This window comes from Culex pipiens, chromosome 2, assembly GCF_016801865.2.
Source record: "Culex pipiens pallens isolate TS chromosome 2, TS_CPP_V2, whole genome shotgun sequence".
Lineage (NCBI taxonomy): Eukaryota > Metazoa > Arthropoda > Insecta > Diptera > Culicidae > Culex > Culex pipiens.
This window is the reverse complement of record NC_068938.1, coordinates 168991744-169010270: the sequence shown is the minus strand read 5'-3', so window position 1 is coordinate 169010270 and position 18527 is coordinate 168991744. Positions and strand designations below refer to the sequence as shown.

At 34.4% G+C, this 18527-nt stretch overlaps 1 protein-coding gene across 1 annotated transcript in view; it reads left to right on the top strand.

The window, feature by feature from the left end:
- LOC120417222 (uncharacterized) overlaps nucleotides 1–18527 on the top strand; it is a 126073-nt gene that overhangs the window by 41674 nt on the left and 65872 nt on the right. The window contains exon 2 of the mRNA XM_039579183.2: nucleotides 9353–10569. Within this exon, the coding sequence (XP_039435117.1) occupies nucleotides 10008–10569 (562 nt within the window). The 5' untranslated portion in view covers nucleotides 9353–10007. The remainder of the gene's footprint in view (nucleotides 1–9352; nucleotides 10570–18527) is intronic.

The following is an 18527-nucleotide window of genomic DNA, read 5'->3' as shown; positions in this document are numbered from 1 at the left end:
GATAGCTTTGACCTCCATTATGATCTGAATTACTCATTTGTATCAAATAACCCGTCCTGGATATTGCTCGACCTCAAGCAGATTCCAACCAAATATCTCAAACATACTAACGTCATGATTCGAAATCCGGACACTTAGTGCCATATCATTTTTGTTATAGCTGTCAAAAAATCATGTAAAAAGTTGGAAATGTAGAAATATCATAAGGATGTAGTATAAACAGTCAGTTTCAAGAAAATGCATGCAAAATATGTCTTTTCTAACAATTTTTCATCAGAATTTTAAAATTAAAATGACTTGTTGTGCTTCGAATTCCGGACACTGATAAAAGCTGATTCGAAATCCGGACACTTTTGCTTCGAATTCCGGACACTCGATTTTACTTATTAATCGCACAAATTGGGACTGAAATGTTAGTAAATGACATTCTTTAGGTCTCAAATAAGCTGTTAACATCAAAACAATCAATAGTTTATGTAAAAATTCACTAGAATTCAAGGAAATCGAAACCACAAATTTCTGCTTTGCCTTCCCGGTGCTTCGAACGCCTATGAAATATTTCAAGTGAAATGTTTCGCATTTTTGGTAAACTTATAATTTTATTGTATCTAATTGTTTTGGCATTAACTACAACGTTCAAACAAACTTTAAATGAAAGTTGATGTTGGAATTCATCAAATAACACAGTTTTGACATTCATAATGCGAACTTATATCCAAATAATTGATAAAACAAGATGGAGTGTCCGGGTTTCGAAGCGTCCGGGAATTCGAATCATGACGTTAGTCCAGCAAGCGACCTGCATCCCACCCTGCCACAACCGGTCAACAGAGCTCGCCTCTAGCCGGGCCTATTGAAATCTACGACTCAGCCATAACTCTCTTGCGCTGCCAACCACCCGGCAAAACAAAACCAACCCAGGCTCACTCACACATGCGGCTCAGCTCAACGAACCGCGACGAAGAAACTTGACTTTGATTCCGCGGCGGCGGCGGCCACGGTCAAGGCATGGGAAATTGACTCCATTACCTGGTCGGACATGAAAGTGTTTCAGAGGTTCTGTGGATTAGCAGCGGTACGATGTCCAATTTATTGCGGCGGCCCCGTTGGTCGAGTCGACTGACCTTTGGCTGCAGAACGAGAAGCTACGAGTGCGTTTTGCCTTTTTTTTGCAAAGAATGAGAAGCATTTCTCCGATGCCATGAAAGTGCACTTAGCGGAGCGATGCTGCTGCATCTCGAGGCAGTGCCGTCGTAAACTTGGAGGTTGCTTGTAGAAGTGGTTCAGAAGCTAGGAGGAGGTTGTAGGCCAATGCAAACCAAGGGGGAAAGCATTAAACCGTGTAATTGCAATCTGGTGTTGTTGGTTGACTTTTGAATAGAGCCTGGATAGTCGAGAGGAAGAACTGGTTTGGTCCAGTAGCTGTATATCGAGATGGCTGTGGAGCCCCAAGGGATGGCCGCAGCTAGTGACTCTGTTTTGTTGGGATTGGTTTGCTAAATGAATGAGATTACAGTTAGGGTCACCGCTAAGAACTTGTAGATACATTGTAATGGATTTCAGTCGCAGTTATCCTTCTATAATTGAAAATAAGTCTACTTTTAACTTTTACTCAATAGATGTCACTTTGTCGCTATGAACATTTGCATGCAAGTTCCTTATTGTATTGCATACAAGTGCCATTATTGCGGAATTCATTTTGTACAAATCTCGTCCACGGATTTGATATCACTCTTCCTACCTGTTTTGTTTTGACCAAATGCATGGAACTAAGCTGTCATCGATAAAGCTTATCAGCTCGATAAGCATCGTCTGATTGACGGAACGTGCTCGAAGCTTCTACTAGTTGATATCGCTTGAAAGCTCCCAAAGAAGAGCAAGAAGCTCCAAACAGAGCGTGTGATTAGGCCCGTTGATTGCGTCTAATCGAGTTTAATTGCGTTTGCCCGGGTAACGGAATCCAAGATGATATCTCGCCTCCGGGTAATCTCCACGTGTGATGGAAAGATCTCTTCCAGAACACACCCGCGTCATCACACGGTGTGTGTCATGTTCCAAGTTCCGCCGAACGAGCGCGTAACGAGACACAAAGAGAAGCCAACTTAACTACAGTAACTGTTTAGGCAATTGTCCAAGAGGTATGACTAAAGTACCTTGCACGAAAAGTCATTTTTTCGGTCCGTTGACAGCCGCAAGTCGGGTTTGGCCATAAAACGGGACATTTTTAGTGCTTTTTCTTTGTTTTGGAGTGCAATTATCCAACAACCGCACACGTGTGTGTTTTAAATGGTGTCTGACGTCTGATGTGGTACGCTTGAAATTAGACGGCAGTGAAAAATCATCACAAAAACAAAACAAAAACATTCTCGATGGTGGCGTCGGATTTTCTTTGTTTTCGTGGAGCTGCGGTTTCTGTTTGGTGAGTCGAGCAAGGAGGAAATGGAACGGAATTCTTTTGTGATGAGAGAGCATAATTGAGCCAGATTGAGGCAAGATTGGGTGAGCTGAAATGGTAGCTTCTGATGATTTTTATACAATACAGTAAATAAATTTGACTAATCAACTTTGGCAGCAAGTTTTCAATAACATTACAAATTTCAAGCATGTTATATCTTTTTTATTTTTTTGTTTGGCTCAAACTTGTTGGGGGCTTCCCTATGGCCACAAGGCACCATACAATTTTGGCAACTGTACATACAAAAATATTACTTAAATATTCAAAAATTTGTAATTTTTGATGGAATTTTTTGATCGTTTTGGTGTCTTCAGCAGGTATGAAGAAGACTATTCAGAAAAAAAGCGTGTTAATAAGGATTTGTTTTATACGATTTTTCAACCAGCTTTTTGACTAAACAATTATTTCCTGCAATCCATTTGTTTTATTTTGATATTTTGTCTGTCTTTTAGGGGACAAAACACCGCAACCTTTGAGCTATAAAAAAGTGTGGGTAAAAAAATTTACCGGTGGGTAATGATTTATTTTCGAATATTTTTAACCCTCTACAACCTAACCCCGCCTTTAGACGGGCTTCGATCTAAAAAATCGCCAAAAAACGAATTTTCCAACCGATGTTTGATCTTTAAAAAGCATTGGAAAGAAGAACTCTTGAAATTTTAGAGAAATTCATGGTTGGAAGTTTAACTCGTTTTATGTGACTTTGCCAATGTTTTTTTTGTTATTTTTCTCTATTGGAGGTTTTTTTTTAAATATCAGTTTTTTAGGGGTTAACTTTGGCTGTGTTTTTTAGTAACATTTTCTATATTTCCAGTAAAAAGAAGTTTGCAGTAATTTTTGTAGTGTCCCAGACTATGCCTCTACGCTTTTTTTGCAATTTAAATGATGACAGTGCCATTCTATAGCAAAAAATGTGAAAAACATGCAAAAAATTGAAAAAGTGACTGTAAAAACGTGAAAAAATAGATAGGCAAAATGTAATTATATTAGGTGGGAGAATATGCCAAATACTACCAAAAACAAACATAAACTAAACAAGATAAATGCAAATTAAAGTACTAAAAACAAAACAAGAAAAACATAAAACAAGAGAAGTAAAGTTCTTCGTAGAACAAAAAATGCTCAAACTGACCTCCTGAGCACGGGAAAAATAAATATTTTGGAAAAAACAAAATTGGGCAGCAGAGGGTTAATTTTATGACATTTGAGAAAAAAAATATTATGAAAATTTTGAAATCATTTCAAATGGGCTTAATCTACAAAATTTGACAGTGTCCATACAAAAATGGTAGGTAAATATATGTAAATTGTATCTTTGGAGGAATTTTCTGATTGATTTGGTGGTTTCAGTAAAGTTGATCCGAGCAGAAAGAAATAACGTGGGAATAACATTTTTTGATGTTTGATAATACTAGGCCAATAACGTTTTATGTTATTCATATGGGTAATTCTCTACCAACTCACACGAAATCGGGAAAAGTTGCCCCAACTCCTCTTCGATTTGCGTGAAACTTTGTCCTAAGGGGTAACTTTTGTCCCTGATCACGAATCCGAGGTGCGTTTTTTTATATCTCGTGACGGAGGGGCGGTACGACCCCTTCCATTTTTGAACATGCGAAAAAAGAGGTGTTTTTCAATAATTTGCAAGGTGAATCGATAGAGCGTCGAAAATCGATGCAGTGTGATTTTTTAGCGATTTTTCGGTTTAAAATTCATGCTGAATCGACATATTTACGAAGCTGGAAATGACGTCCTGGCTTAAAGTAAAACCTATACCTTTCTTTAGTAAGAAAGGCAAAAAGAGGTAATATTCAACCTACCAAATTTTCAACATTCCAAAATTCAACTTTTTTTCTGTGTAAAATTAGGCGCCCAATTTGATGGCGTACTCAGAATTCCGAAAAAACGTATTTTTCATCGAAAAAAAAACACTAAAAAAGTTTTAAAAACTCTCCCATTTTCCGTTACTTGACTGTAAAATTTTTTGGAACATGTCATTTTATGGGAAATTTAATGTTCTTTTCGAATCTACATTGACCCAGAAGGATCATTTTTTCATTTAGAACAAAAATTTTCATTTCAAAATTTCGTGTTTTTTCTAACTTTGCAGCGTTATTTTTTAGAGTTTAACAATGTTCTACAAAGTTGTAGAGCAGACAATTACAAAAATTTTGATATACAGACATAAGGGGTTTGCTTCTAAACATCACGAGTTATCGCGATTTTACGAAAAAAAAGTTTAGAAAAAGTTACTTTTTGCGTTTCTCTTTGTTTCGTCGTCCGTGTCTGTCGCGGGTGACCATGAACGGCCATGATCGATGGCGACCAACTTTTTCAAAACTTTTTTTTCGTAAAATCGCGATAACTCGTGATGTTTAGAAGCAAACCCCTTATGTCCATATATCAAATTTTTTGTAATTGTCTGCTCTACAACTTTGTAGAACATTGTTACACTCTAAAAAATAACCCTGAAAAGTTAGAAAAAACACGAAATTTTAAAATGAAAAATTTTGTTCTAAATGAAAAAATGATCCTTCTGGATCAATGTAGATTCGAAAAGAACATTAAATTTCCCATAAAATGACATGTTCCAATAAATTTTACAGTCAAGTAACGGAAAATGGGAGAGTTTTTAAAACTTTTTTAGTGTTTTTTTCGATGAAAAATACGTTTTTTCGGAATTCTGAGTACGCCATCAAATCGGGCGTCTAATTTTACATAAAAGTCCCTTTGACACCAAATTTCTATTTCATCACCGTTTTAGGCTGCAAATTTTTGAAAAACACCTCTTTTTTCGCATGTTCAAAAATGGAAGGGGTCGTACCGCCCATCCGTCACGAGATATCAATAAACGCACCTCGGATTCGTGATCAGGGACAAAAGTTACCCCTTAGAACAAAGTTTCACGCAAATCGAAGAGGGGTCGGGGCAACTGCTGTGTGAGTTGGCGGAGAATTACCCCATATCAAGTTTTGTTATTTTTGTTATTCTTTTTTGTTATTTCAACAACTAATTCGATCATTTTATTTTTCCATAACAAAAACTGTTATTCCCAAGTTTTTTGGCTTTCAACCAATATCAAACCACTAACAAATTTTGTTATGATATTATAAACTGTCATTAAACTCTTATTCAAAAATGGATATTGAAAGAATATTCCATAATTCTAGCATTAGTTATTGAAATGGCATGGATTTTGTTATTACCGTCTGCTCGGGGAAGGTTATAATGAGGACTATTGAAAAAAAATCCTTAATTTTTCTAAACTTTTTTGTGCAGAAAGATTAAATTACCAAAAATTTTATTTAAAAATAATAATATTTTATTAGGGGACCAAAGGCAAGTTTCCATGTTTTATTTTTCAAATAAATCAACATTATTTTTTTAGGCCGTGGCAAATATTGAAAAAAAAAATCAAATCAACTGAAAACAATCTAAAATGCTAGTTTCTGCATTGATAGTCATATTTTGCATGTTTGGGCACGGTGGGTAAGAAGGGGATTATTATGCAACTTGCATGCACCTCGGAAATTCTTTCTGGAGGTTGTTGGGGGGACTATTCTGAGTCAGAAAAATCAACTCCCAAAATATTCTGTCGGTGAAAACTGATTTTATCTCGATTTGAAGTTCAAAAACCTAATATATCAGCTAAAACTCAAAAATACTTCTAAAAACTCGGTCTATCTCTGGACAAAGATGTACATTTTCATCTAGATATCAATTTTTAGTTCACAAAATATATCCCTGACATAGTACACCTTAAATCGATCCATTACTTGAGTCCCAGCGTCATCAGAAGGTGTAAAATAATGTTTTTTCTAAAAAAATATTTTCAATTAGCTCTGGTAAATAAACTGTCATGTCTGAATTCAAAACCTAATGATGTAGCATTGTTGCAAGCGAAATGAAGAACAATTTTGCAGAAAAAAGTATGACATTTTATCCATTTACTGTAAAGTTATGTCTATTTTAGTGGGAAAATTTCTGCCAATTTTCAAAATTCTTCGATATTTAACTCATTCCTGTTATAAACAGCTACTATGATCATACTCAGGAGGATGTAACAAAAATTATAGTTTGGCGGTCATTCAGGGGCTGGTTACGGTGGGTATACTGAGCTAAAATTCCAAATATGAGCTTGATTGAACTTAACAGGAGCTGGCGTTTTGCATTGGATTTTTGAATGAGATTTAACCCGTAGAAAAAACTTTTTTTCTAAAATGTAGATTTTTTAGTCACTTTGGCCACTGAAGCGTTTATTTTTAACATCATTGGCGTGTAGGACAGATCCTTGCGGATGTTTTGACCTATATAACATTGAAGTTTTGAGCAAAATGAAATGGCGCGACGCTTATCTTTTCTGCTGAGACGTTTTTCTAAAAAAAAAAAAACAAAATTTTGAAGGCCTGTACAGAGCTCCAGAGTGCTTCAATTCAATGTTCTATATACCAAAACATCTGCAAGGATCTGTCCTACACGCCAATGATGTTGAAAATAAACGCTTCAGTGGCCAAAGTGACTAAAAAATCTACATTTTTGAAAAAAAAAGTGTTTTCTACGGGTTAAATCTCATTCAAAAATCCAATGCAAAACGCCAGCTCCTGTTAAGTTCAATCAAGCTCATATTTGGAATTTTAGCTCAGTATACCCACCGTAACCAGCCCCTGAATGACCGCCAAATTATAATTTTTGTTACATCCTCCTGAGTATGATCATAGTAGCTGTTTATAACAGGAATGAGTTAAATATCGAAGAATTTTGAAAATTGGCAGAAATTTTCCCGCTAAAATAGACATAACTTTACAGTAAATGGATAAAATTTCATACTTTTTTCTGCAAAATTGTTCTTCATTGCGCTTGCAACAATGCTACATCATTAGGTTTTGAATTCAGACATGACAGTTTATTTACCAGAGCTAATTGAAAATATTTTTTTTGAAATACATTATTTTACACCTTCTGATGACGCTGGGACTCAAGTAATGGATCGATTTAAGGTGTACTATGTCAGGGATATATTTTGTGAACTAAAAATTGATATCTAGATGAAAATGTACATCTTTGTCCAGAGATAGACCGAGTTTTTAGAAGTATTTTTGAGTTTTAGCTGATATATTAGGTTTTTGAACTTCAAATCGAGATAAAATCAGTTTTCACCGACAGAATATTTTGGGAGTTGATTTTTCTGACTCAGAATAGTCCCCCCAACAACCTCCAGAAAGAATTTCCGAGGTGCATGCAAGTTGCATAATAATCCCCTTCTTACCCACCGTGTTGGGCTGAATTTAAAAATATTTTGAACTTTTACGAAATTCGAATGCACAGCACCGCAAAAAAAAATTTCCCAAAAAAATAAAATTTTCGTCAATACTTAGATATTTTATAAACTCATGATTGCAATACAACTGGACAGGTGTATGATGCATTTCAAAACACTTTTTTCATTCGAATGCTAAAACCATGGCTCGTTAATTAAATTTTAAAAACTTTTTCATTTATTTTTCAAATCTGAAATCACAATTGATATTGAAGATATTGAAATTTATTTAAAAAAAAGTGTATTCCTCTCCAACTTAAAAGAAACTGTTTTGAATAGATTCAATTCTCAACGTAGGAATGATTATTCAAAAATTTCAAGCGAATTTGGCATGATTTTTCGTAGGCTCTTAGAATACAGTTTGATTTTGTAATTTTTTATCAGCTTTTGAATTATCAACTTGATTCCGTTTTTACACAAATTTAGAGTCAATTTTTCAAGTGATTTTCTTAAGAACTTGATTCTGTGACCCAAACTGGGATTCATTCTTATTATTTGCTTTTCATCCAGTTGAAAAACAATCTCTATTTTCAAACAAAATGGAAAGAATCTTATTATGAATTTTAAAGTTTGACCTTTCCAATATTTTATTCCAACATCCGCAAAACTTGGGAAAAGAAAAGAAAAATTGAATAGCATGGAAAAATACTAAACAAACAAAATAAATGAGTTTTGATTATAGAATATGTGACTGCTTTTGCAAAGATTCCACAGCTTTGAAAGCAAGTTTTTGAAATATTTCGAAATAGAAAAATTAAAATAATTAAATATAAAATTTCAAAAACTATATAAGAAAAATATTTACGCAATTAAATTTAATTTTTCTCAAAAAATAATTGTGATTTAGTTTACAAAATCTCAGTAAAATGAAATTCGAATACATATTTTATAGGTGTTTTTGTTATAGCACAATTAAAAGCACTTTCAAAACGCAATCACAAATCAACCAGAGACTACACTCGTAACATCTGTTCAACGCATGACACAATCCTCCTACCACCCATTACCCTGTAGCACCTATGTAACCTGTCGTCTTATAATGTGAATATTATTACAAAAGCGCGAATTTCAACGCGTTTCTCTTCTTCCGCCTTGCGATACTTGATGGAAACGTTTTAAGAGGTAAAATTACCAAGATTGTTTTTTAGTTTAATGTGTTTTTATTTTGAGTTTATTTCAAGTTGTTTTCTTTACTTGTTAATGATGTGTCAAAGAATTTGTATCGATCGAAAAAGGCTAGGATAAAATATAACCACGATAATCTTCATTAGACGTTCCGGATCTTCTTTAGGGTTCGATAAAATTAATATATTCGATACGATACCTGATTTAAATTTTGCTATAAAGCCGTGAAATTCTAACTGCTCAACAATCGACGTTCTACCTTCCACTCTTGACCAACCCATCAATCACGACTATCGTTACTCAACCACAGAACAACAGAACCGCGAGAAATTAAAATCAGATTTAAAATCACAACTCCATTTGACATTCCCATCACCAGCCGTTGCAATGCACCTGTCCACGACCATAACTAACCGACGTTTCTTCCCTCTTTTGGTCCTTTTTTTCCCCCCCAGATTGTCACCACACCACGTCCAAACCTAATCGCGTTACATTACGTTTGGTCAGCTTCAGCCTGGAAGCTCCTATTTTAAGAATCGCCACCAACGTGAGCCGCCAGTAGCAGGAAGTCCCGCCGTCCGAGCGGTTGGAAGTTCCCGTCAGTGTTTCGCGAGCCGGTGATAAGTGATGGTCGCAGCTTTTCCAGTCGGTTGGAAGAAGAGTGCCGAGTTGTGAGGGTTTGTGGGTTCTTATCTCTGCAAAGTGTTTATCGGTGGGCAGGTGATTAGATTGCAGAAATCAATCGCCGAGTTGAAGTGAAGACGGAGGGGGTTTGTGTGAGTTATCACACGAGCGGATGTATTAGTGTGCAAAAAGTGACGACCGCGTAGGAGTTGGGGAGTTGTTATCAGCTGTGTCTCCCCCCTCGTTAATTGCTTGGAGTGATGATTGCGAGGGCTCCAATCGAATGCTGTAGTCGTGTTTTTGCGTAGTACGAGCGCGGGTAGACCAAGCGCCGACCCGACGACGATGCTGTCCTGAAGTCCTGAAGTTGTGCCGCGTAGAATCAGGAGTCAGTCTGTTAGTGTGTGTAGTTCATAAGTTCTAGAAAGTTCAAACCACCCCCGCGTACAAAGTGTTCACAGTGAAATCAAGGGAAAGACTCACAAGATGTTCGGAATGTCTGCCCTGGCCCATCAGGTGAACATGAACAACTTCCTTTCCCTGCTGGTGGGGGCCTCGCTGGTCGCGGCCAACTCGTCCCCGAGCCACCACGACCTCACGTCGTTCTCCCAGCCCTCGCAGGACTTCTCCAACGGAGTTTCGTCCTTTGCCCTCCCGGCGGAGGACGGCCGGATGGCAGCCTTCGACAGCTACACCCTGGCGTTCCTCAACTACACGTACACCAACGGTGACGACGCCCTGGTCCAGGACGGAGAACTGATCGGCAAGTTCGGTGAAGGTCGCATCCTGAACCGCACAGGCCTGCTCGTCCACATCACCAAGTCGGACAACGAAAACGATCACACCGGGTGTACCAAGGATTGGAACGGGACGCTGGGGACGCCGCTGCCCCCGCGGGAGGTCCCGTGGATTGCGCTGATCAAGCGTGGAAATTGCAACTTTGAGGAGAAGGTGCGCCACGCGTACAATCACGGAGCGGGCGCGGTTATCATCTACAACGATAAGGACGATCCGCGGTTGGATAAAATGAAGATCAACGATAAAGAACGTAAGTAAAGGAAGCTTTGCTTTACTTGGGGGGTTTGCGAGATTGTGAGAGTTGTTTTGACTGAAATTTGTGGAGATATCAGTCTGGAAATAGCTTGTTTTGAGCAGTGAGAGTTGAGATAAGAAATCTACTGTGAATTTTTGGGGCCCAGATATACAAACATTCATGAAACAAATTTAAAATGGATCACTTTATAGATGAGCTTCAAACAAACATTTAATATAAATCAATAAAATCATTCTTAACATCGCATAAACTGCTTTTGATGGTATCTGGGTCAGTACTCAACAGAAAAATAGTATCAACTATGAATTCATTTATCGATTTAGTACTTTTTTAGAGTGATATTTTCTAGGAAAATATAAGAAGACTCGTTCATGGATTTTTCCAACACAACTCACACAACTGTGGCCCGACCCTTCTTAGATTAAAAAAAAACATTAATCTGAAGGGTAGTTTAAATCCCTAATCACGAATCCAAGGTCAACTTTTCTCGGGATGGTGGAGATATGAGAATTCTTCCATTTTTGATTATTTTTACAAAAAAAAACATGTTTTTCCACGATTTCTAACTCGAACCACTGATTTGTTAGAAATTTGGTATCTGAAGGTCGTTTTTATAGAATTGCACGCTCGATTTATTAGCGTAATCAAGATTCAAAAAGATTTAGTTTTTATCAATCGAAAAAGTAAAAAAATAAATCAAACACTCTGCCATTCTATGTAATTATCCCTTTACAATCCAACCCCGCCTCTATGCGGACTTAAATAAAGAAAAATCGTCAAAAATCAAATTTTCAATCAAATGCTCATTAAATTAAAAAAAATCTAGGGTAAAAAGTTTTACTTGTTTTCTGTGACTTTGCCATTTAAAAAAAATCGTTTTTTCTGAGGTCATCTTTGACTGTGTTTGTCACTAACATTTCCTATATGTTTTGTAAAAACAAGTCGGCAGTATTTTTTGTATTGTCCCAGCTATGCCTCCACGCATTTTTCTACCATTTAAACGACAATGGTATCGCGCTATAGCAGAAAATGAGAAAAACAAGCATTTGTTGAAAAAAGGGGCTGTAAAAACATGAAAAAACTAGAAAGGCAAAAGGCAATGCTAGGAAGCAGTATAAAAAGCCATACACTATCAAACATAAATATAATCTAAACATGATAAATGCAAATTAAATTACTAAATATGAAAAAAACAGACCAAAAGCAAGAAAGGTATTTTTTTGTTGTAGAACAAAAGTTGCTCAAAATGACCTCAAAATAAAAATGTTGGGCATTACAGGGTTGTTTAAATTTTTTGATCAGTTTATCGATGTTACACAATGTATTATTTTTTGTTAAGAAAATATCTAAATGAATATAAGAATGACAATTTGTATTATAAATTTCCCAAGCCTTATTTAATTTCTTCTATATATTTTTTTATAAAAAAAATTAGGCCATCTTGTTAAATTTCTGTTTAGGGTATAGGGTTTGAAAATTTTCCGAATTTTGGCGAACACGTAAAATCCATGAATTTCTCTCCACGAATTTTTTTATTTACGATGAAATCATGTGAAAATTTATATTTTTGTCTACTTCTGAATTGATATCTAATTAGAATTTATTTTTAAATGTCATCTGTGATGTTGTGGAAATGTTAGTTATATGTAGGGGAGAGTGGGGAGACTTGATCCCCTTTTTTGTATCGCACATAATTCTGTCAGTTTCTCACAAAACTATGAACTTTTTGCATGAATTGAAAGCTTAGACATTCAACTATGTTTGGCTGATAAGGGTATTTCATCAGATAAACTCTTCGAATTATGCCAAGCGTTTTGAAAAAATATTTTATACTGGCATTTTCAAAATGTTGGGGGTTATTTGAACCCCCTTTCAACATTTTGAAGAAATCTTAAGCAAAATGTTTCTTATTCATCCAAACTTTGAATTTTCTGTTACTGCAATTTTACATTAAACCTGTACGTTTGTAATCAAAATATAACAAGTTTAGCATGCAAAATATTTAAAAACTTAAAATTTTCTTTTTTAGACCAAAATTGAGCATGTTTACAAAAGCTGGTAATTTTTGTTTACAAAACTTTTGAAATATGGTTCAAACTGCAGTAAGTTATGTACAACTATACTAAAGGAAACTATGTACAAAAACCCAGCCCAATTATATAATCTTGAGGCTGATTCCAGTGACTGTAAAAATGCAGGGATCAAGTCTCCCTAAACGCACTTTTTTAAACAATTAATTGTAAAAATAGTATGACGATAAATTTAACGTCAAGTGCGTAAGGGTTTTGGAGTTGATATGTTTATCTAACAATTCATGTATGAAAATATTTTTTTGAATAATTTTTGAGTGTTTTCTATACTTATCAAAACAAAGAAAAAAGATCTCTTGGAAGTTTTTTGCAGCACTTTTTAGAGAAATGTGTGTAACTCAATCTGAACATTTTTTAATTTTTTTCTTTGTTTTCTACAATGAGTTTTAGTCAATTTCGCACAACTTTCTAGAACAAAGCTAATTGTTTTACCCACATGCTGACGAGATACAGGCTTGGGATCAAGTGACCCCGGTGATCAAGTCTCCCCACTCTCCCCTAAGCTTGTAGAACTTGTCAGCATTTATTTTGACAATTGTTTCTATCCAAATCTTTTATTTTTGGTAGTTAAAAGTAGGCTGTTCCGTTTCTCCAGAAGGACACGAAAAGTTGACAGTTTCATAGCGGGATTGCAAAAGTAACATTTTTCAATATTTTTTTTTTTGTTTTGAACGGTGAATTTACTAAACACATGAATGTTTGACATAAAATTTTATTCAAGAATCGGTTTTTGGAATTGTTTGAGTACGGAAAGTCCATCTTTCAGCATTTGGATCTAACATTTTATACTTTTCGGTACCATTTTGGAGTTTACCTTGAAGTAAACAACATTCAATACTATTTTAATCAAATTCATTTTTTTTTTTGATTAAAAAGTAAAAACAAATTGGGAGTTGAAAAAAATCAATTGTTATCATATTATCAACGGGTTGAAAAAAAAAAACAAAACTTTTTTTTGCTTTCTGATTTGTAACGTTTGAAGAGCTGATACAACAACTTTTAAACAAACTTGTAATGGGTTTATATGGAATTTTGAATTTTTTTGAAAAAGTCTCGCGGATACAAATCCTCTAAGCCAATCCGGTAAATCCATGTTATCAAATTTGTAAGCATGGAAATGTTTCCAAAATCGTCAATTTACTCTGATTTAATTAATAAGGCTTTTAGGCCCATTGAAAAAAAATATAACTCAACCCAAAAATGACGAACTTCCCGTCACAGTGTCCTGATGCAAACAATGATCGAGCTGTAGCTGTCACAGCCCTGCGAAAAATGTTGGCTTAATATCGTACAGTCAGTCAAAAAAAAAAAATAGCTAGAAGTTGCCTGACAAAAAAATTTTGCTGGAAGGAGATAGAAAATCTGATGCAAACAAACCTCAAGCTGTAATGTAAACATACTTTGAATGTGTTGGTAAATTACTGGCAAGAAAGCCATTTGTTGTCGATTTTGAAAACATTTACAGTGAAATCGTTTTTTTTTACGACTTTGAAAAAAAATATTCTATGTTTGCAAATTCCAACGATTTTATATGTCGTTATATGAAATATTTATTAAATTTTCTAATCTCTTTTCTCAGATTTTAAAGATCTACTACCATTTCACTGCAGAAATCATAAGGAAACGATGGACAAATTTATTCAAATCACAATTAATGCCTAAAATCGATTAGCAAATTATAGAAGTTTTATTTTTTTAATTTTATTAAATTCTTTAGGTATAAAGAAATTACCTTTTTTTGACGACGTTTCACTCATTATGATTCTCAAAAAATTTACCTCAATTAGATTGTTAACTGTGCTGTTAACAAAATGCAATCAACATGTATTCATATTACCACTGAAATTATTTTAAATTTAAAATTTAAAATATTGAAAATACATATTAATGAAAATTCAACCCGCGCCACTTCAAATCAATAAGCCGACCCATTTCCAATCAGTGCTCTTTTGGCGCACACCTGCCTGCCCGCAACAAAAAAAAGTTGCCATTTCGATTGCAGATAAAAAATTATCCCGAACCTGGTCAACACGTTCGATTGGTAATTCAATTTAACACTTGAAGCTTTTTTTTCGTTTTTTTCGCAAAATGGGTCACCACTTTTTTTGCCGCACTTCTCGACTGTTCCAATGAGCTTAACAAAAAAAACCGCGATGCTTTGCTCCACAAATTGCATCACCCTCGATTTTTTTTTGCTTCTGTGCGCCTCATAAAGCAAGAGTAAAGTCGCATTTTTGCCTTTGTGGATTTCTGGTTCACTCATTATCTGGTTCGAAAATAATGGGCGAAACAAAAAAAAACAAGAGCGCGCCGAAAAACAAAAAGGAAAAGTGAAAACAAATTTTGCCATAAAACACAAAGCAAAAAGAAGACGCGATACGAGCTCCCCTGCAGACTTTCGGGCGTGCGAGTGCGTGTGTGAATCTGTGCAAAAAGAGATGTTTCACACACATCGGAGCCATTATCATCATCAATCACGTAATTTAGCATAACCTGAGTGAATCACAGCCTTTCGGGCGCTGTATTGTTAAAAACAATCAATTATTTCGACTGGTTTGGTGCGGCTTTTTTGTTGATCAATTTTTCCTTGTTTCCAACGAATCGATTTTGACGTAGCTGCTGATAACCTGAATTTTTATTAAGGTGGGAACGAATTTCGGCAACCTCACCAAACATTTTGTTCAATTTACAAGCAATCAATGCTTGTAAATTGATTCCGACCCAAACTTTCACTTTCAAATTTGTATTTATCCATAGGACGAATCAGTCAATTTGAATTTTAGCAACCTCATCAAATGGTGAAATCAACCACTTGCATCAGTCATAACTAGGCTTAGTGATTTTTCACGCTCGAAAATTGAAAATTTCACGGGGACCTCAATTTCAAAACACCAAATTTCACGCAAATTTCGCGGAACGTGAAAAATGTTAATATAACTTTTAAAATCTTATGTTTAAATCACAGAAACTACTTTTTATGCTTCACTATATATTATTCTTCAATAAACTAAAAAAAAAATCTTTAATAAATTTGAACGTGACACAAAAAAATCCCCTTATTTTCAAAAAAGATTCCACCTAGTTATAGATGGGCTCTATATAAATATTGAAATAAAATGTAGGGCATGCGCATTCTCATTTTTTGAACTTCTTTTTTTTTAATATTCGACTGATATAGTTAAAAAGTTTTCGCTGATTTGCTTCTTTTTTGATTTCCATCAAAGCAACATTAAACACTTTTGTCCAGCAAAAATAAGTGAAATAATTAATTAAATTTTTTGCGACATTTAGCACATTAACATTTTTTAAGGTTTTCATCTCCCTTTTCAAAAAACAAATTTAAATCAAAAAGCAAAAATAATTTAATTTGTAACGAAATCGAAGTTTTTATTAAAAAAAGAAAACAAAAACAAAAAAAGTAGTATTTTTTAACTTTTACGGAAATTGTTCACCCAAATAATCAAATATCGTTAACATTAAACATTACAGAAATAATCTGCAAGGTTTTAAAAAGTTGATTTCAAAGCTTTTATTTTACAAAGCTTGATCCTTTTAATTTTTTTGAAACTTTAAATAAAAAACGCAGCGAATGGAAGTAATACTGAACATAGTAGTTTTAACAATTCATCTAATGGTTCATATTAAGCTTTTCAATTGTAAACTAATAAAATTAATTTAAAATGTCTGTATGGATGAAATATTAAGTATGTTGTTATCTTAAAAAAAATATTTAAGAAAATTGATAAATTTCACGCCGTCCACGAAATCGTCAATAATCACTTACCCTATGCTAGAAATTTAACAAGGGTATTCACTTAATTCTACAGTAGTTGATATGATTATCTTTTTTCCTATTTGAATTTGATAAATAATTTTGATAAAAATCGTTACAGTTTCACACAAACATAAAATTTCACGGGATTTCACGGAAAAATCCAAATTTCACGGATTTCACGTTGTCCGCGAAATCGTGAAATTTCACTTACCCTAGTCATAACCATTATTTCAATCAATTTGCACAGTGTGTGTCACTTAAGTTTCTTATCATGTTTCTTCAAGTTAAGTTGTTTGTTTTGCTTAAACCGGTGATTTCCATAAAAAATGTGCGATAAGGGCTGAATTGCGGATGTGTGTTACATGCAATTTCTAAGAAGAACAAAACTCGATAAAACTTGTTTTAAAATTTTAGGAAATATTTTGTTAAGTTGCAAATGTTTGTACATATTTCACAATGTTGTGGTGTTTATAATGCACAGTTGTTAAGATCGTAGATAGAGTGAATTTAGTGATTAATGGATTTTCGAAAAATTGTGCATTTTTGCAGCTTTGTTGTCTTGGGAAAATATGTTGCATATGAAAAGAGTCAACATTTGTAGAGGTTAAGGGTGGTTCAAAACCATGGTGTTTCTGAAAATCTTATTTTTCCGGAATATTTTTGTATTTTTTCTTTAAAGTAAATTGTCGGGAATTCAAATCCAAGCAACTTTGTTGAAGACATCCAGGTTAATCTCTTAATCTCGCAATCTATGCCTTCCACGACTTTTATTTTCAAGAGTGTCAACATCATTTTCTACTGAGCTCTGAAACTGAACACTTTTTTTATTTGAAAGCTGATTTTCTTTTAACCCTCTACAGCCCAATTTTTTTTCAGGAATGTTTATTTTTTCCTTGTTCAGGAGGTCATTATGAGCAACATTAATTCTACGAAAAACATTACTTCTCTTGTTTTATGTTTTTCTTGTTTCATTTTTAGTATGTAAATTTGCATTTATCTTGTTTAGTTTATGTTTGTTTTTGGTAGTATTTGGCCTAATCTACCACCTCCTATCATTTTATTTTGCCTATCTAATTTTTTCATGTGTTTACAATAAATTTTAATTTTTTTGCTCTTTTTTCACATTTTCTGCTATAAAATGGCACCATTGTTTAAACATTCGTAGAGGCATAGTCTTGAACACAAGAAAAAATACTGCAAACTTCTTTTTACATAAAACATAGGAAATGTTAGTAAAAAAACACGGTCAAAGTTGACCCCTAAAAAATACATTTTTCTAAACACTGGCAAAGTCACATGAAACAAGTAAAACCTTTACCCATGAATGTTCTAAAATTGTAAGAGTTCTTATTTCCAATGATTTTGACGATTTTTAAGAGCGAGTCCACGAGCAAAGCATACCCATCTCGCATCGAGCTTAGCAATCTGCCTGAAATTTTCAGGGGTTGTTTGTACATATAAAACTAGCATCTGACCAAAATATGAGCACTCTAGATCAGGCCTGCCCAACCTTTTTGGCTCAATTTTCACATTTTTGATCGTCAAAATTATTTACAATTGTTATTTTTTTCATGGTTTCTTTGATGGAATCGGTTCTCAGATGACCAGTGAACATAACTTTTCCAAAAGTTTGAAAAAATATTTATACAAGTCGTTTTTATCTACATTTTACGTCAAAAATCAATCCGACCCGCGGGCCGGACCAATTTTTCACTTAAAACTTACATAAAAACGACCTGAAAAAATATTTTTTCAAACTATTATCAAACTTATGTTCACTGGTCATCTGAGAACCGATTCCATCAAAGAAACCATGAAAAAAATAACAATTGTAATTTTGACGATCAAAAATGTGAAAATTGAGCCAAAAAGAATGGGCAGGCCTGCTCTAGATCAATGGAAAGTGGGGCAAATTGGGACACAAAGTTTGAAGGTTCAAAAACGTCAAAAATCTTAAAAAGGCTATATCTCAAGCAAAATTTAATTTAATTTCAAAATTCAAAAAATGCAACAAAATGCCGGGAGAAGCATCCCAATTGGTTAAATCTATTGGCATTTGAGTGAAAAAATGCATAATTTTTAAACTC